The sequence below is a fragment of the Euleptes europaea genome, chromosome 20, assembly GCF_029931775.1.
Source record: "Euleptes europaea isolate rEulEur1 chromosome 20, rEulEur1.hap1, whole genome shotgun sequence".
In the NCBI taxonomy this organism is placed as follows: domain Eukaryota; kingdom Metazoa; phylum Chordata; class Lepidosauria; order Squamata; family Sphaerodactylidae; genus Euleptes; species Euleptes europaea.
The window spans coordinates 12,711,615-12,731,523 of NC_079331.1; the positions used below are offsets into that span (position 1 = coordinate 12,711,615).

The 19,909-nt window shown below is 46.9% G+C and overlaps 1 protein-coding gene and 1 non-coding gene across 2 annotated transcripts in view; both read left to right on the plus strand.

The window, feature by feature from the left end:
- The first annotated feature begins 6,197 nt into the window (after positions 1–6,197).
- Positions 6,198–19,909, plus strand: part of IL16 (interleukin 16) — a 35,002-nt gene continuing 21,290 nt past the window's right edge. The window contains exons 1-10 of the mRNA XM_056865797.1: positions 6,198–6,506; positions 8,115–8,251; positions 9,656–9,788; positions 11,368–11,476; positions 12,196–12,335; positions 14,503–14,613; positions 15,334–15,448; positions 16,751–16,824; positions 17,694–17,907; positions 18,698–18,815. Coding sequence (XP_056721775.1) covers positions 6,198–6,506; positions 8,115–8,251; positions 9,656–9,788; positions 11,368–11,476; positions 12,196–12,335; positions 14,503–14,613; positions 15,334–15,448; positions 16,751–16,824; positions 17,694–17,907; positions 18,698–18,815 — 1,460 coding nt within the window. The remainder of the gene's footprint in view (positions 6,507–8,114; positions 8,252–9,655; positions 9,789–11,367; positions 11,477–12,195; positions 12,336–14,502; positions 14,614–15,333; positions 15,449–16,750; positions 16,825–17,693; positions 17,908–18,697; positions 18,816–19,909) is intronic.
- On the plus strand, positions 10,054–10,122 carry TRNAG-GCC (transfer RNA glycine (anticodon GCC)). The gene has a single exon. It is a non-coding gene; the product is annotated as a tRNA-Gly (tRNA).

Genomic DNA, 19,909 nt, shown 5'->3' on the forward strand with positions numbered 1-19,909 from the left:
CTTGCCTGGTCCCTTTAACTGGAGATGCCAGGGATTGAACCTGGGACCTTCTGCGTGCCAAGCGGAGGCTGTACCACTAAGCCATGGCCCCTCTCCGGGACTCTCCAGGGTCTCAGGAAGAGGTCTTTCACATCACCTACTTGCCTGGTCCCTTTAACTGGAGATGCCAGGGATTGAACCTGGGACCTTCTGCGTGCCAAGCGGAGGCTCTACCACTAAGCCATGGCCCCTCTCCGGGACTCTCCAGGGTCTCAGGCAGGGGTCTTTCACATCACCTACTTGCCTGGTCCCTTTAACTGGAGATGCCGGGGATTGAACCTGGAGGCTCTAGCACTGAGCCACCGCCCCTAGGACAGCTAAACTGAACTCCCATGTCCAGAGTCAGTATACCAAATGTTGGCAAACCAACAAAAAGGACAAAGCCTTGCTCATAGGCTGGTGAAGTCCAGCGGGCTACTTCTGGAAACAAAATCCTGGACTAGGTGGGCCCCTGGCATGAACCAGAAAGGCTCTCATTCAAGACATTCTTAAATCCTCCTCTCCCACCCACAAATACTCCGTCTCCAAAGACGTAATCACTTAGCAGCTTTTGTTAGCCAGAACATTCCTGAACATTCCTGTCCTGGCCCACATACCCTGGAGAAATCGCCCTTTTTGCTCTCACTGGTATATATTGTCCTGTCCCCCACTGCAAGTCCTGGGATTTCGTGCATGCCAGCGCATTTCACCTACACGGGGACAAAGCGACAGGACCTTACCAGGATACTGAAGAATCTGATTTGGGGAGGAGAAAAGAAAACGAGGCCTTTGCCCCACCGTTTTGCAAGTTCTGCTGGTAGCAGCGGCTGCTCCATCGGCAATTTCTGATCCAGCAATCTCCCAGACAGAATAGCCGCAAGCTCAAGAGATGTTTCGCATGTTCTAAAATTGGTGGCAACAAACTTGTCTACTGCTTGTACCTGCATCTAGGGTTGCCAGCCTCCAGGTACTAGCATTTCTCCAGCCGATAGAGATCAGTTCACCTGGAGAAAATGGCCGCTTTGGCCATTGGACTCTATGGCACTGAAGTCCCTCCCCTCCCCAAACCCCACCCTCCTCAGGCTCCACCCCAAAAACCTCCTGCCGGTGGCGAAGGGCAACCTGGCAACCCTATATAGCCTAGCTTGGCTTCCTCCTATCTGCTGGCAGGCTGCATGAGTAGGAATGGGGAAACAAACCCGCTTCTCCAGATTAGAATCCACCGCTCTTAACCACTACATCCCGCCGGCTCAAAAGAAATCCAGAGAAATCTGGACGAAGAGAATTTCAGAAGCAACATTACTGTGGAGAAAGCTGCCAATCACAGTAAACACATGAAGAGCACATGAAGCTTCCTTATACTGAATCAGACCCTGGGTCCATCAAAGTCAGTATTGTCTACCCGGACCATCAGTGGTTCTCCAGGGTCTCAGGCAGAGAAAGGTCTTTCGCATCACCTACTTGCCTAGTCTGGAGATGCCGGGGATTGAACCTGGGACCTTCTGCATGCCAAGCAGATGCTCTCCCACTGAGCCACGGCCCCTCCCCTAGACTATTTCTGGAACACCACCCATGAATACTATCAATTTTTACTAGTAGCCATGACTAGCCCTCTCCTCCATGAACATGAGTCAGAACGAGTCTAGAACCATCTACTGGTTGTGACTCAGCACAGAGCGGCTTCATGTGCATTTTGACACCACCATCCAACTCTCTGGAAAAAAAACGCCCTCTTCCCGTCTCCAGCCGACGAAGTTGCGATGCCCTTAGTAATAAAGGACGTCACTGACAGGATGGGACATCTGGAGAGATCCCCCAAACACATTGCTTCGCCGGTTTCATTTGTCATATATATATATATATATATATATATATATATATATATATATATATATACACACACACTGCCCATGTGCAGCGAAGAAACAATAGCTTTGTCCCGTAGTCCTGTATGTAATTTCTGAAACTGAGTCATGTGACATTCGGAGGGTGTGTTTCCAATTATTGCACTTAAAGTCAGTCCGCCAGGCCCGCGAAGCAAAACAGCCTTCTGAGGGAGCCTGGTTTTTCTGCTTCTTTGTTGTAAGTCTCTTGCAAAATGTTATTATTATTTTTTTTTAAAGAATGGCTATGCGCAGCAGTAAAACCTAGCTTTTGCCCTGATGGATGTAGATGGAATGCATACCAGTTGGATGGTCTAAGATGTATCTAATGCTTTCAGTTGTATTCATGGGGAAAACAAGGAAGGAAGGAAGGAAGAGACCTTCTTGTTGAAGCTGGACGCGAACGGTTGCATCGCTTGTGCCGAATGGCACAAAACCGCCTCGCTAGCAGCGAAGGAGGTCCGGCATTCCCACAAGAGCGACGTTTCCCCACTTCGGTCTTGCAGTCGCGCCACGCAGGTGACGTCTTGCAACTGCTCTGTCCGGTACCCAACCGAAATGCAAACCGGCGTTGTTTACAGAAAGAGCAAACTAGGTTCGGGTGGTTTCACACAGAACGGGAGGGTGGGGAAAACCATCGGGCAGGAGAAACAGTTGAACATTTGGTTCGGATTAGGAGAGGCAAGGCAGCGTTGCACCGGGAGTCCTGAGGATGTGGGAAAGGGGAGGAAAGGCAACCGGCAGAGAATGCATCAGCGCATAGTGATTGTTTCGGTTAATTATTGCATTTGACTAACCAGGTGGTCTTCACAATAATTAACTTTGCCTTGTAGTGATCTGAATGATTATGATAGAGGTTCTTCTCTCTTCGGTTGTTCGATACATCCGTTTCCTTGAGTAGTAATAAATCCAGGGTAGCCTTTGTTGGGTCAGAGAGAGTCAGAGAGAGATAAATTTGGGTCCAGTAGCACCTTAAAGTCCAGTAGGATTTCCACAGAGAGCCAGCGTGGTGTGGTGGTTAAGAGCGGTGGTTTGGAGCGGTGGACTCTGATCTGGAGAACCGGGTTTGATTCCCCACTCCTCCGCATGAGCGGCGGAGGCTAATCTGGTGAAATGGATTTGTTTCCCCACTCCTACACAAGAAGCCAGCTGGGTGACCTTGGGCTAGTCACACTCTCTCAGCCCCACCCACCTCACAGGGTGTCTGTTGTGGGGAGAGGAAGGGAAGGTGATTGTAAGCCAGTTTGATTCTCCCTTAAGTGGTGGAGAAAGTCGGCATATAAAAACCAACTCTTCTTGCCCCAGAAGGTGGGACCAGAACGGGTTGAAATTAAGTCAAATGAGTTTCCATCTAGACATTAGGAAGAATTTTCTAACAGGTAGAGTGGTTCCTCAGTGGAACAGGCTTCCTCAGGAGGTGGTAAGCTCTCCTTCCCTGGAGGCTTTTAAGAAGAGGTTAGATGGCCATCTGTCAGCAATGCTGATTCTGTGACCTTAGGCAGATGATGAGAGGGAGGGCATCTTGGCCATCTTCTGGGCATGGAGTAGGGGTGTGTGGGGGAAGGTAGTTGTGAATTTCCTGCATTGTGCAGGGGGCTGGACTAGATGACCCTGGTGGTCCCTTCCAGATCTACGTTCTATGGTTCTATGTACCCATCAGGGTCTGATGTACCCAGCGCCACCACACAGAAGCACCCAGAAAGGGAAAGAGCGCTAGTCCCAAATCAGCTCCCTTCCACTCGCATCCCAAAACTAGATGTCCTCCGATGAGGATCTTGGCTGCAAAACATAGCGTGGTGAGGTCAAACTAAGCCCCAGCCAAAGGACAATAGAAACCAGCAAATCTCTCTCTGCCTTGGGGTTCCCTTTCCCTTTGTTCTGCGGTATTGATTGGCCCCATATTATTCCTTCCAGGAAAGGGAGCATTTATCGGACAGTCTCTAATTCTTTCATTTCATCACCTACTGAGCTTTCCTTTCAAAGGGGATAGATAGATCCCGCTCGAAGGAAGCGGCTGGATCCGTTTCGACGCCAGGTTAGTTTTCTTGCTGTAATTGCTTTCTCTTGCGGTAGTGCTGTTCCCCTGATTTATGATTGTATTAGCCCCGTCCCACTGTGTGAACCCTTCCAGCCCAGGACGGACAGGTTCTTAATTATTCAAGGTTTCCAGAAGAGCCGCAACGCATTTAGAGGACAGCGCGAGGACAAATTTCATAAACTGCTGGATCCTGGGCGTTTCTTTTTGGCAACTAGTTGGCTGGCAAATGTCATAGAAACGGGCAGGGAGCGAGGTTTGGCACTTGCTCCAATTAATGATGTACTCTCCATAAATACCCAGCAAGGCTCATCTCTGCAGGCAAGATTATGCTATATGTTTTACTTAGGAGGAAGTCCTACTCAGCAGAGCGCTTCTCCCTGCAATTTTCCCTTTGCATTACCACTTATATATTTCCTGTCCACTGGATGCAGCGTTTATGAATCGAGAGATAATTATTAATTCTGTTTTTCTGTGGGGCTGGGTTGCGGGGACTTAAATAATGCTTTTCTCTTTCTAGCAACTGCTCATTCTTGTGGTGTGTGTGTTTGTTTTTATTTTGTATTTTCTGCACGATGCATGAAACTCACAACTACCCCCCCCTCCAGCACAGCCCCAGTGACCCCTACTCCATGCCCAGAAGATGGCAGTCACGCAGCTTCCCACTACAAGGCATCTTTTAACTCTCGTGAAAAAAAGCTACTTATGTGTGGTTTGGAGGGGGGGGAGATTCTGAGGCATCAAATGGCTATGGAGGAAAGGGTTAAACAGATCCCCCCTCCACCAATCCAAAACCACTTGCCCAATAACCTCAAAACAATTTTTTTTAAAAAAAAATCATGGAATTAACATAGTCCTCGCCACCCTTCCCTGTTCTGCACAGCACATTTATTTATTTAGCTATTTATATCCCACATTTCTCCCCAACGAGGGCCCAAAGCAGCTCACAGAATTCTGCCCTTCTCCATTTTATTCTTACAACAACCCTGCGAGGTAGTTCAGGCTGAAAGTGTGTGACTGGCCCAAGGTCCTCCAGCAAGCTTCTAAGACAGAACGGGGATTTGAACCTGGGTCTTCCAGATCCTAGTTTGACTCTAACCACTGCACCACGCATTTCCAAGTATCTCTTTGTCATATCTGAACTCCAAATTCCCTTTTAAAAATCCACATTTTCTCTCCGTAACTTAGAAGAAGAAGAAGAGTTAGTTTTTATATGACGACTTTCTCTACCACTTAAGGAAGAATCAAACCAGCTTACAATCACACATGAACACATGAATCTGCCTTATACTGAATCAGACCCATGGTCCATCAAAGTCAGTATTGTCTACTCACACTGGCAGCAGCTCTCCAGGGTCTCAGGCAGAAGCCTTTCACGTCACCTATTTGCCTAGTCCCTTTAACTGGAGATGCCGGGGATTGAACCTGGGATCTTCTGCGTGCCAAGCAGATACTCTACCACTGAGCCACAGCCCCTCCCTTCCCCTCCCCACAACAGACACCCTGTGAGGTAGGTGCGGCTGAGAGAGCTCTAAGAGAACTGTGACTAGCCAAAGGTCACCCAGCTGGCTTCGCGTGTAGGAGTGGGGAAACCAACCCAGTTCACCAGATTAGCCTCCGCCACCCATGTGGAGGAGCGGGGAATCAAACCCGGTTCTCCAGATCAGACTCCACCGCTCCAAACCACCGCTCTTAACCACTACATCACAAATGTTACGCCTTCTTTCCACGGTTGCCAACTCACTCTTCACTTTGAATGAATTGCAAAGTGCTTAGGGGTCTTTTCACACATTACCCGGCTAGTAACCCGGGTTCATGATCGCTTGTGTGTTCATGGGGGCTTGAAACACCGTCAGCCCTAGCTCTGTGGATATTTTTAGATATGCACCAGTTGGAGAAGGCTAGAAAGCCTTCTGAGAGCGTTCCATAATGTCTGGAGACAGAGTGAGGGCGAATATAAAGTGAAGAGATAAAGAAGAATCACCAAGTAGCACTTTCAAAAAAAGAACCATCTAGTCATGAGACATCACATTGCCTGTGCCTCAACTGAAGGCCTCCTCTGTCTAGATCACAGATTTGCAGCCGTGCATCGGGTTTGACCAGCGGGGGAACAAAAAGAAATCACAGATTAAAAAAATCCAATTCTCTTTAAACATCTTTTTTTCCCCAGCAAGATGTTGAGCTGCAGTAAAATGGGGGAAGATATCGAAGTCGCCAAGGTATATTAACAAGGCCGGGGAAGCCACTGGGGGTCACCTGCCATGGAGAGGCAGAACAGCGCCAAGAGCCGGAAGTCGATAACCCTGCGCTCCATTTCGCGCTCCCTTATCCTCTGCAACAGCAAGAACAGCGACGAGGGATCGAGCCCGGAGGAGAAGTACCCCAACCCTTTTGAGACTCAGGCAGCCTGGGGCCACGAGGAAAACGGTCCGTGCCCTCGGCTCCAGTTGGCCTGTGCCTCGTTGAGTGACCGAGACCCTCCCGATCCAGTTATGATCGCCGGGGTGATGCAGCTGAGATCTGCCCCCGGCGACGGTGGCAAGAACATGAAACGGAAGTTCTTTGTCAAGGTAAGTGGCCCGCCGATCATTTGGCATTCCCACATTTCCTTTCCCTTATCCCTTATAAGCTCCTTGGTCCATTGATCTTGAGCAGCGTAAAACTAATGTTTGATGGATATAAGGACTGAGATAAATCTTGCCACTGACAATGCAGTCATGGGATCCCTGTCAATTAAAAAAGGCATTATGTCAGACACAGAGGCATTAGATTTATATGTTAAAAGGGGAGAGAGAAAACGTGATCTAAGGTCCTCATAAAAGCGGCATTTCAAAAGGGCATGAGCTAATGAATCGATAGAGCCAGAAGAGCAAGGGCAGGTCCTGTCTGGGTATGGTATGTTCAAAATCCTGCCCTGCATAACCATAGAGGGGTTCGCATTCAGTCTAGCTCAACAGAAGGCTCTAGAAAGACGAAGAGTTGTCAAATAAGAAGCATAAGCGGGCAAACTGCACGGTGGTGGTATTCCAAAAAACTGAGATGAACAAATGTGGCGAGGTTCCCACGTTTCAGACAAAAAAACAAAAAGGGGGGGGGAAAGGAAAGAGCCAACCTAAAACCAAAGCTGGGTACCCAAAGGGTTGGGTGGAAAAAGATGAAATTATGTATAGAAATATATTTATTTTACGGTGCTGTTATCTACATTAAAAACATTCAAACGTTATTTTGCAAGAAAGCACAAATGGCAATTAATGCAGGTTGATAAACTAAAACCACAAGCCAAACGCCTTTCGGCCCCCTGGCCTGCATCAGTGGTCTAATAACTTTGCTTATAATGCTCACCAATACATAATACAACATGTATAACAGCATTATAGCAGAATTATAACAACCCAGGCATGTATTAGTACGTATGGGTGTGAAGCTGGACATTGAAGAAAGCTGATAGGAAGAAAGCACAAACTGATAGGAAGAAAGCACAAACTGAGTCTATCGTTTTTTGGTCACGTCATGAGACGACAAGAGTCACTGGAAAAGACAGTCATGCTAGGAAAAGTTGAGGGCAGCAGGAAAAGAGGAAGACCCAACAAGGGATGGATTGACTCAATAAAGGAAGCCACAGCCTTCAGTTTGCAAGACCTGAGCAAGGCTGTCAAAGATAGGACATTTTGGAGGACTTTCATTCATAAGGTCACCATGAGTCGGAAGCGACTTGACAGCACTTAACACACACACACATAATGCACACCAATACATAATACAACATGTATAACAGCATTATAGCAGAATTATAACAACCCAGGCACGTATTACTATGTATGGGTGTGAAAGCTGGACATTGAAGAAAGCTGATAGGAAGACAGTAGATTCCTTTGAAATGTGGTGTTGGAGGAGAGTGTTACGGATACCGTAGACTGCCCAAAAAAACACAAATCAGTGGGTTCTAGATCAAATCAAGCCTGAACTGACCCTAGAAGCTAAAATGACTCAACTGAGGCTATCGTATCTTGGTCACACTATAAGACAGGAGTCCCTGGAAAAGACAGTTCTAATCTGCACAAATACATTTGCTGACTGTTCGCACTTGTGTTTGCTGCGATGCTCTCCAGCTTCCACCCGGAACCATTTTAGAAGCATCGGTCCTTACCTTAGGTATACCTTCTTGTCTTCCCAACCAGGACAGCTGCATCTGGAAGCTGTGCATCGCTACTGGGGACGACGGGCTGGGCATCCAAGTCTCTAGGAGTCCCAACTGCTCTGTTTTCGGAAAAGAGTTCACGGTTAGCCAAGTGATCGATGGAGGAGCTGCTCATAGGTGCGCTGGCTTTCAAGAAAAATCCATGAATGGGAATCCTTCGGGTTATTCACATTCCAGTGTTCCTCTACCACCCTCGGCTTGGCACAAACAATGATATTAAAATAATTTCCCACTTATTAACACAATAGATTTTAACTCAGAGGTGGAGGAATTGAAATGCCTCATGTGGGAAGGAGATCTTAATAGATTGGTACAGGTAGCTAAATTCTGTTCTGTAGCGATCAAAATTCGCCCGGAAAAGGTGGGAATAGTGAATAATGTTAAATCCTAAGTTATTAAAATTTTGGCCATATTTTTAGGGAGAGAATATTTTATCTGTTTTTAGTAATTGCTTATTTTGTATTTGTAATGTATATAATGTATATTTCCTCTTTTGCTGGCAATCGCTGTAATAAACTGACTGACTGACATCAGGGCTGTTTAGCTTGGAAAGAAGGTGGCTGAGGGGAGACATGTTGGAGGTCTATAAAATTATGCATGGTTTGGAGAGAGCGGACAGGGAGAAGTTTTTCTTCCTCTCCCATAATACTAGAACACGGGGTCATCTGCTGAAGCTGGAGGGTGAGAGATTCCAAACAGACAAAAGGAAGTATTTCTTCACACAACGCATAGTTAAATTGTGGAACTCCCTGCCCCAGGATGTGGTGATGGCTGCCAATTTGGAAGGCTTTAAGAGGGGAGTGGACATGTTCATGGAGGAAAGGGGTATTCATGGCTACTAGTTAAAATGGATACTAGTCATGATGCAGATCTATTATCTCCAGGATCAGATGAGCATGCCTATTATCTTGTGTGTGTGTGTAAAGTGCCTTCAAGTCGCAGCCGACTTATGGCGACCCCTTTTGGGGTTTTCATGGCGAGAGACTAACAGAGGTGGTTTGCCAGTGCCTTCCTCTGCACAGCAACCCTGGTTTTCCTTGATGGTCTCCCATCCAAATACTAACCAGGGCTGACCCTGCTTCGTTTCTGAGATCTGACGAGATCAGGTGCTGGAAACACAGGCAGGATGGTGCTGCTGCAGTTGTCTTGTTTGTGGGCTTCCTAGAGGCACCTGGTTGGCCACTGTGTGAACAGACTGCTGGACTTGATGGGCCTTGGTCTGATCCAGCAGGGCTTTTCTTATGTTCTTAAAATAATAATGCTTCATGGAATTCGGGTTAGCATACATTGTCCCTATACGTCTTTAACTGGACAACAACTCTGACAGGTAGTTTGGCAGAGAGCGTGCCTGACCCAAGACCGTTGAGTTGTACCCCAGAGGGATTCGAATCCAGGTTTCCTCAATCCAAATATTATCAGAGTGGGGTGGGACGTGGCAAAAGTGCCCACGGTGCACTTTCTTGCAGCGGATTCAGATTTCAAATAGTGCACTTTTCTTTATTTGTTTGTTGCTTGTTGCAGGGACGGCCGTCTCAGCCTTGGTGACGAACTCCTAACCGTGAACGGACAATCTCTGAAAGAGCTCTCCAGCAGAGAGGCCCAGTCGCTCGTTCAGTCTGCAAAAGGCTTGGTGAATTTAGTTGTAGCTAACAAGGTAAGCCCGACGTAGATCTGTGGCTCAGTGGCAGAGCATCTGCTTGGCATGCCGAAGGTCCCAGGTTCAATCCCCAGCATCTCCAGTTAAAGGGACCAGGCAAGTAGGTGATATCAAAGACCTTTCTCTGCCTGAGACCCTGGAGAGCCGCTGCCGGCCTGAGTAGACAATACTAACTTTGATGGACTGAGGGTCTGATTCAGTAGAAGGCAGCTTTGTGTGTTCATGTATGTTCATGTGCAGAGCCAACTCATTTTGGGGAAGGGCTGTGGCTCAGTGGTAGAGCATCTGCTTGCCAAGCAGAAGGTCCCAGGTTCAATCCCCGGCATCTCCAATTAAAGGAACTAGGCAAGTAGGTGACGTGAAAGACCTCGGCCTGAGACCCTGGAAAGCTGCTGCCGGTCTGTAGACAATACTGACTTCGATGGACCAAGAGTCTGATTCAGTAGAAGGCAGCTTCATAAGGCAGTCTTCCATATCACCCACTTGCCTAGTCCCTTTAACTGGAGATGCCGGGGATTGAACCTGGGACCTTCTGCATGCCAAACAACGAGCATCTACTGAGCCACAGGCCCTCACCTTGCTGGAAGGGTGCCTGCCCTCCCTGGGGGAGCAATTGGATGCTGGAGGGGGGGAGGCTCTTACACGGTGTGGATCACAGCCAAATGCAGGAATGCTTGGCTGCTGCCTGATCTCTTGTAGATGGCCCTCTTGGCACCAGTTCTTGATAATTCTGAGCTCTTTGAGCGAAAAGGTTAGCAAACCTCATCAGCCTGTCTGGAAATGAAGCTGCTCGGATCTCAGAGTCTGCCTGAAGGTGCTAATAATGACAGGAGAGGACAGGCACCTTCCCTTCGTTTTTCCTTTCCTTTATCCCTTAGAAGCTCCTTGATCCATTGATCTTGAGCAGCTTAATTTTAAATCTAATGTTTGGGGGATATAAAGACTGAAATAAATCTTGCCACTGACAACGTAGCCTTGGGATCCCTGTCACATAATTAAAAAGGCATTATGTCAGACCCAGAGGCATTAGATTTATATGTTAAAAGGGGAGAGATATAATGTGATCGAAGTTCCTCGTAAAGGCGGCATTCCAAGAGGGCAGGTGCTAATGAATCAATAGAGCCAGAAGAGCAAGGACAGGTTAGACGGCCATCTGTCAGCAATGCCTCTTTTAAGAAGAGGTTAGATGGCCATCTGTCAGCAATGCCTCTTTTAAGAAGAGGTTAGATGGCCATCTGTCAGCAATGCTGATTCTGTGACCTTAGGCAGATGATGAGAGGGAGGGCATCTTGGCCATCTTCTGGTCACTAGGGGTGTGTGGTGGGGGGGAGGTAGTTGTGAATGTCCTGCATTGTGCAGGGGGTTGGACTAGATGACCCTGGTGGTCCCTTCCAACTCTACGATTCTATTCTATGATTCTAGGTCCTGTCTGGCCCTTCGGTTTTCGGGATGTTAGCTATGTTTCATGCTAAGCCGCTAGAGGGCCCCAAGCATGTGTGCAGAAGCAGAAGGAATGCTTAAAAAATACCCTGAAACTCTAATGGAGGTTGCCCAAAATCTCTCCCCTCCCTGCCAGGAATCCTCAATTTGCTCTCACACAGAACAGTCTAGAAACCTGGACGCGCAGAACGGTTCCATTCTACAGACAAAAGCCAAATGCCAGAGGACCCGCAGCAATTCAGCCAGTAAGTTCCTCAACGAAGGTGGTTTTCTGTGTTTAAACACTCGCAGCATGTGTAAGACGCACGCGAGCGCCAAAAAGTGGGGACACGCGAGGACTTGCATGGAAATCCTGTGATGTTAGCCGCCCTGAGCTTGGCTTGCTGGGGGAAGGCAGGATATAACTAAAATTTATTGTTATTGATATGGCATCTACACAGTATCCAGTGCCTACGCCAACCCAAAATGCCACCCAAATGTCTTTTTTAGGGGGATGGAGAATGGAGAGGAATTAACCCCCCCCCATTTTAAACTTGTGTATTTTTCAGCATGCTTGGCGATTTCCCTGGCTTTGCCTAAACATATCTGAGACCTGTCTGACCTCATGGTACAGATTATTTGATCTGCATGGAAGTGGGAAAGAGAGATACCTGGCTATTGAATATACAGACCAGTGCTTCAAAATGTTGTAGGCACTTCCCATGTATTACTTCAGTACTTGTTACAACAGCCCTGCAAGGAAGGTCAGAATTGCGATCCCCATAGAACAGACGTGGCTCATCTCTGTGAAAGGCTGTCTGGGCAAACAAACAAAAATAATGCCATAACTGTAGCCGACATTTCCTACCTTTTGAAAACGTAGATTTGGAATGAGGATCCAGATGCTTGCAAGGATGGCGTTTCTTGGTTTCTCTTCCGTCTTCTGGTGAACGTAACCGTTCTGTACACCTTGTGTCGTTTACAGGTGTGAGTCCATACTGGATCGGGGAAATAGACAATCCCGTCTCTAAGAAGTCTGCGTCCCGCTACAGACAGGCGCATTCTCTTTCCGCAAACCGGAAGTCGCTCTCTCAGCAGCTCGACTATTCAACAGGAAGAGCCCCTGTAAGCATCAGAGGAAATCCATCAGACAATAAACCCAGGCAATATACCCAGGCTCACCTCTCTCAGTAAAGGACTAGGAACACAGCAGGCTTTGTGGCCGAACATAGGGGAGGGGATGTGGCTCAGTTTGTAGAGCATCTGCTTGGCATGCAGAAAGTCCCAGGTTCAGTCCCCGGCATCTCCAGTTAAAGGGACTAGGCAGGTAGGCGATGTGGAAGACCTCTACCTGAGACCCTGGAGAGCCACTGCCAGTCTGAGTAGACAATATTGACTTTGATGAACCAAGGGTCTGACTCAGTATAAGGCAGCTTCATGGGGATAGGTCATGGCTCAGTAGTAGACCATCTGCTTGGCATGCAGAAGGTCCCAGGTTCAATCCCCAGCATCTCCAGTTAAAGGGACTAGGCAGGTAGGTGATGTGAAAGACCTCTGCCTGAGACCCTGGAGAGCCGCTGCTAGTCTGAGTAGACAATACTGACTTTGATGGACCAAGGGTCTGACTCAGTAGAGTCATGTGTTCATGTGTGCACTAAAGGACAGATTCAGAGAACTTTTGGGGAGGGGCCGTGGCTCAGTGGTAGAGTATCTGCTTGGCGTGCACAAGGTCCCAGGTTCAATCCCAGGCATCTCCAGTTACAGGGACTAGGCAGGTAGGTGATGTGAAAGACCTCTCTGCCTGAGACTCTGGAGAGCCGCTGGAGACTCTGGAGAGCCGCTGCCATCTGAGTTGGCAATACTGACTTTGATGGACCAAGGGTCTGGTTCAGCATAAGGCTGAACCATGTGTGTTCATGTGTGTTCATGTATTCTTATCCACCTCTGCTGAAACTAAGAAGCCTTATACCGAATCCAACGAAGGGGTCTAAATAGCCAGGAATGTCAGCAGATTTCCAAGGCAGTGAGGCCCAAAGTACACGATGCAAGAAATAGCTAAATCATAAATGATATCTGTGAGTCTAAAGCGCCCACCCAAAGAGAAGGCTACCTGTTGCTTCTCTGCATGATCCGCAGGATGCAATTCAACAAGGATAAGTGCCGAGTTCTACATCTGGGTATCAGAAATGAGGGACATGCATACTGGATGGGGGAATACACTTCTGATCAGCAGTGTGTGTGGACAAGATCTTGGGGTACTGGTGGACCTTAAGTTCAATAATGTCAGACTCAGGGTTTTGTCTCTCGTGTCCCTCAAGCAAAACGTGCTCAGGCAAGACTCTGAAACAGGTTAGACATTATTTGGGAGCAAAAGTGGACAAAGCAGAAGCCGACTGCGACTCCAGCAGAAGGAGGCTACTAATGGGGGAATAGGGCTAGAGCACAGGGTTAAAATACATTGCAGAGAGTTGCACAGAGTTACACAGGCCAGTAGAATCTATGATAAGCTTTCTCAGGGTTGAAAGTCATAACAAGGCATAACAAGGGTGTGCAGCTGTGGTAAACAGGATGGGCATACATACCACCCCACTAGGCAGAAAGAGATATTATTCAAAGTGTAAGAACCAGAGGCACGTGACCGGGGCCTTGTCACCAGACAGGACCTGGGGCAAAGTCAGGCCAAGATGTGGAGACTGGGCCTGACAAATGTGAGCAGCCAGTGTGATGCAGCGACAAAAAAAGCTAACGCGATCTTGGGGTGCGTCAACAGAGGTATAACATCCAAATCACAAAAGGTCATCGTTCCACTGTATGCTGCATTGCTCTCTTGAAGTATTTGAAGGGCTGTCACTTAGAGGAGGGCAGGGAGCTGTTCCTGTTGGCAGCAGAGGAGAGGACTCGCAACAATGGGTTCCAATTGGGGGCAGAAAAGTACCGGCTGGATATTAGGAAAACGTTTTTTACATTTAAGAGTTGTTCAGCAGTGGAATCAGCTACCTAGGGAGGTAGTGAGCTTCCCTTCACTGGCAGTCTTTAAGCAGAGGCCGGACAAGCACTTGTCAGGGTTGCTCTAGGCTGATCCTGCATTAAGCAGGGGGTTGGACTAGATGCCCTCTATGGACCCTTCCAACTCTGATTCTATCTCACCTCTGCTTAGGTTGGATAATTCTGCCATGTCTCTGCAGGAAGTGATGGCTAGATTATGGACTTTGCAGACAGTTTACCCATTCCAGGTGCACCCTCTTAGCCAGTTTCACCCTGTCACTTAATCCTTTTTTTGTTTCTGATACAGCCTCTTTCCAGATCGTCACGATCGCTAAGTACCACCCAGTTGATACAAGCTTCATGCGGCCTGCAAGCCTCCGTCATCTCCAACATTGTTTTAATGAAAGGCCAAGGAAAGGTGAGATGCCCTGATGTAACAGGCACAAAACTGTCGGGGGGAGGAGACATTTCTACTGGACTGCAAAGCAGAAATGCTGCTTGACGCTCCAAAGGCACATTCAATCTTAGTCTGTGCTTGCAAGAGCAACTTCAGATTAGGGTTGCCAACCTCTAGCTGGAAATCTCCTGCTATTACAACTGATCTCCAGCCGATAGAGATCAGCTCCCCTGGAGAAAATGGCCGCTTTGGCCATTGGACTCTATGGCATTGAAGTCCCTCCCCTCCCCAAAACCTGCCCTCCGTAGGCTCCGCCCCCAGAACCTCCCACTGGTAGCGAAGAGGGACCTGGCAACCCTAATTCAGATCCTGGTTTGAGGGACCCCAACTAAGTGGAGTTAGTGGTGTGCCCTGCATTTAAGACAATTGCACTAATGGTTGAATTAAACCCCAGTTTTGCGCAATGTTTTACCCTAGTGTTGGATCTGCTTATTAAATTATTTCTTCCTTTCCTACTGGGGAATGACGCCTATTATTTTTACATTATTTTTATCCTGCCTTTCCTCCAAAGACCAAAGAGGGGCGTACACAATTCTCCCTTCCTCATTTTACCCAAAGAACAATCCCTTTGATGAATTGGTCATATCAGGCAAGCGCACAACCATTTAACTAAGAATGCTTTAATCGGTCGGCTGCCCTAAAGGATGCACTTTCCCTGTCTTGGCTTCCGTGTTCACTTAGGGGCTGGGATTCAGTATTGTGGGAGGCAAAGACAGCATTTACGGCCCCATCGGTATCTACGTGAAGACCATCTTTCCTGGAGGGGCCGCCGCTGCAGACGGACGGTTACAAGAAGGTGAGGGATGGCTGTTCTTGGGGGGGGGCAGATTGATTCGGGTTCAATGCTCTCATCAAGGCAACGGGCGCAACCCACCCCAAACTGATCCTCGGAAGCCTCAGTGAAATGAGCACAGTTTGCAGAAGACCAAGACTATTGTCGCACGGGTTTTCTGGAGCTGCGATTCCCAGACAATTACCCAAATACAGTTACTGAGTTCCGGGTTTAAATCTCACCACCTTTCGAAAATTAACTAACAAGTGGTGTACCTGGGGGAAGGGTTCACATGTCTCTTCGCTGCATTCTGCTCAAGGGAACGCAAGGCTAGAGATGACTATACTCCGAGCTCAATTTTCCCCAGACCCCCCAACACTTTAAGAGTGACACATGATTTGTTTCACAGATGGAAGCAACGGGGCTGAAAATGTCCAGCGTGAAAGACTTTGGGATATGTTTGTGTGTTCCATCTTTTGGGAGAACGGGAGACTGTACCCAAGGGGTAGCTTTTTTCTAGCAAGAAAGCCAGTGTGGCACAGTGGTTAAGAGCGGTGGACTCTAATCTGGAGAACCGGGTTTGATTCCCCATTGCTCCACAGGAGTGGCAGACTCTAATCTGGAGAACCGGGTTTGGTTCCCCACTCCTCCACATGAGCCATGGACTCTACTCTGGTGAACTGGGTTGGTTTCCCCACTCCTCCACACGAAGCCAGCTGGGTGATCTTGGGCCAGTCACAGTTCTCTCCAAACTCAGCCCCACCTTCCTCACAAGGTGTCTGTTGTGGGGAGAGGAAGGGAAGGCGATTGTAAGCCGGTTTGATCCTCATTTTAAAAGGTAGAGAATATTAATCTAATTTAATTATTCATCATGGCAACGCTACTTCAGATGCTGGCTTCAGGGACCCCAACTACGTGGAGTTAGTGGTGTGCCCTGCATTTAAGACAATTGCACTAACAGTTGGTTGAATTAAACCCCAGTTTAACCCAGAGCGGCAGACTCTACTCTTGAGAACCGGGTTCGATTCCCTATTGCTCCACGAGTGGATGACTCTAATCTGGTGAACCAGGTTTGATTCCCCACTCCTCCACATGAGCGACGGACTCTACTCTGGTGAACTGGGTTGGTTTCCCCACTCCTCCACATGAAGCCAGCTGGGTGATCTTGGGCCAGTCACAGTTCTCTCCAAACTCAGCCCCACCTACCTCACAAGGTGTCTGTTGTGGGGAGAGGAAGGGAAGGCGATTGTAAGCCAGTTTGATCTTCATTTTAAAAGGTAGAGAAATTCAGCATATAAAAACCAACTCATCTTATTTTGTTCACAGGGGATGAAATCTTGGAACTGAATGGAGAATCCATGCACGGCCTAACACATTATGAAGCCTTGCAGAAATTCAAGGTGATGTTCCCGCACAATATTTCTTGGTGATTTTTTTTACATATACAAACACACACCAGCAGCTCATATAAATGAATGGTTCGTAATGCAAATGCCAACAATGAAAGGAAAGAAAACTTAACCCTAAAAACTCCAGAAATAAGTACCCTAAGGTCAAGAACAAACATAAAAAAAAACTTTATGACTGAGTAACAGTGGTGTTTATAAAATATAAAAGTTTACTTATAAACATCATCCAGGTTTTCCTTTTCAATTTTAGGCTTCAATTAATCTGAAAATTTAATTCCTTTTCTAAAACCCTCTTTCCCCCCCCCCAAGTTTTCATTCAAATTTTCCAATATTATACAAACAAACATACTAACATCCATTCACAAACATACAATATGTGCCATCTTTCAGGGAGTGTACTTTACAATAATCGCTAATGTTTTACTAACCATTTATTTAGTTCAGCTTAGTTCCTTTATCATTATTCCAAGCGCTTCCCAAACTATACTCATACTTAATGTTTAGTACTATTCAAGCTGTTTTATAAAACATTAATATTACTTGATAATATAAATCTTCTAGCCCTGCTATGCTACGCTTTAATATCTTCTTTGCTACTCTAAAATGATTAACCCATAAATTCAGTAATGCGTGGTATGCCAATAAAGATATTGAAATTGAAATTCAGTAATGCTACAGTTTGGTATTCTTATTGTATTACCTTTTATAAAACCCTCTTAAATGGGGAGATGTTGGATTTCTTGCCTGCTATGGTGCACTGATCAAGGTATCCCAGTCATAAAGATGTCATCCTTATGTATGTTAGTTCTTGACCTTAGGTTACTTAATTCTGGTTCGTAACGCATCCTTCCTTCCAGCAGGCCAAGAAAGGTCTTCTCACGCTAACAGTGCGGACGAGCCTCAGCTCCCCACACTTGGCAGCCACCTATTTATCATCCCACCTCTGCCGTTCGTTGAGCGCTACCATGTGCATCACCAAAGAAAACAGCTCCTTCGGCTCAGAAAGCCCCACGTTCCCCTTAAACGCCACCAATCCCAATGACAGGATCATCATGGAAGTTTCCTTAAACAAAGGTGAGTGTATTGTTTTTTAAAAATTACAGCAATAGAAAGTGGAACCAGCAGTATCATTTCTCAGTCGGTTTCCACAAGTCCAGTAGCACATTTAAAGACTAACAAAATTTCCGGCAGGGTACGAGCTTTCGTGAGTCGCAGCTTACAGAAGAAGGGTAATTCAATAAGGGGGTACCATATTCAGCAGCAGCCCTATGTTCTAGCTCCACATGAACACAAGAAGCTGCCTTATACTGAATCAGACCCTGGGTCCATCAAAATCAGTATTGTCTTCTCAGGTTGGCAGCAGCTCTCCAGGGTCTCAGGCAGAGGACTTTCACGTCACCTACTTGCCTAGTCCCTTTAACTGGAGATGCCAGGGACTGAACCTGGGACCTTCTGCATGCCAAGCAGATGCTCTATCCAGCCACAGCCCCTCCCTACAGCCCCCTCTCCCCACAGCCCCCTTCAGCTTTAGAAGGGGCATTTATTTGAAAGAGAACTAGTATATCTATCAGTATTGACAAGATTTTGTGTTTAGTGGCTTTTATGGACTAACCTGATCTTGTCAGGTCTCAGAAGCTAAGCAGGGTCAGCCCTGATTAGTACTTGGATGGGAGACCACCAGGGAAGTCCAGGGTTGCTACGCAGAGGCAGGCAATGGCAAACCACCTCTGAACATCTCTTGCCTTGAAAACCCCATGGGGTCGCCATAAATCATCTGTGACTTGACAGCATTTTCCTTCACCACCATGGACATTCTTTTATGGCTCTCATTTGTTTTTCTGCCTTTTCTAATATTCTTTCCCAGAGGCTGGTGTTGGCTTAGGGATTGGATTATGCAGCATCCCTTACTTCCAATGCATATCAGGAATATTCATCCACACCCTTTCTCCAGGCTCTGTGGCTCACATGGATGGAAGGCTCAGGTATGGCAAGTGAATGGTTTCCTCGATATACAGGTGCGTTAGGGCCAAACTACATGTTACACTCTTGATGCGTTGAAGCAGCTAGTTGCACCCCATAATGCTGGGAGTTTATTTTCCAAGTGCATGTTGGTCCAGGAAAATGACCTGGTGATGGGGAGGCTAAAGCCCCTCCCTATTCCCATGGGAAATTAAATCTCAGGAGTGTTGTGTGACTGAATGATTCGAAGTCAGGTCGGGGAACCCTGATATGACATATCAAAAATCAAATGTGTACTTTGGCTCTTATACTCACAACTGTTATAAATCAGGTTAACCCTTCTGAAGGTTGTAGATTTTTTTTAAATGCAGTTGCCGTGCCAAGGGGTAAGGGAACTTGAAAGACAAGCCCACCAACTAGGGTTGCCAACCTCCAGGGGTTCCGTGCTCCCCCGTCCCTTTGGACTTTGCGCCCTCCTGGCCGCGGGACTTGTTTTGTCGTTTGACTACGGCTTCTGAACACTTCGTGTGAGGACTTCAGTATATATGTCCGTTTTGATTTAGTATTGTTCATTGGACTTTGGTTTTTTCCGTTGTTGGTGCTTTGATGGAATATATATATATATATATATATATATATATATATATATATATATATATATATATATCTGATATTGACATGTGTGTGAATTCAACACCAATCTAGAATATTACGTGTGACAATAACACTATTTTTCTTTAATCTCAAATCAGTTTGGGTTCATTATTATAGAGTATATTAAGTGGTATATTATTTTATACACCACACATCTTTAATTTGAGCCCATATGCTAGTTGTTGTAACTAACCTCCAGGTAGCAGCTGGAGATCTCCTACTATTACAACTGATCTCCAGCCGACAGAGCTGGAGAAAATGGCAGCTTCGGAAATTGGACTCTGTGGCATTGAAGTCCCTCCCCTCCCCAAACCCTGCCCTCCTCAGGCGCCGCCCCAAGGGACCTAGCACCCCTACCACAAACTTGCATCCATAGTTGATGCACTTGGATCGTCGGCTTCCCAAAGAAACTTCAGGACACGTTCACAGTGCTGATTTAAAACAGCTGAACCCAAGACTGATT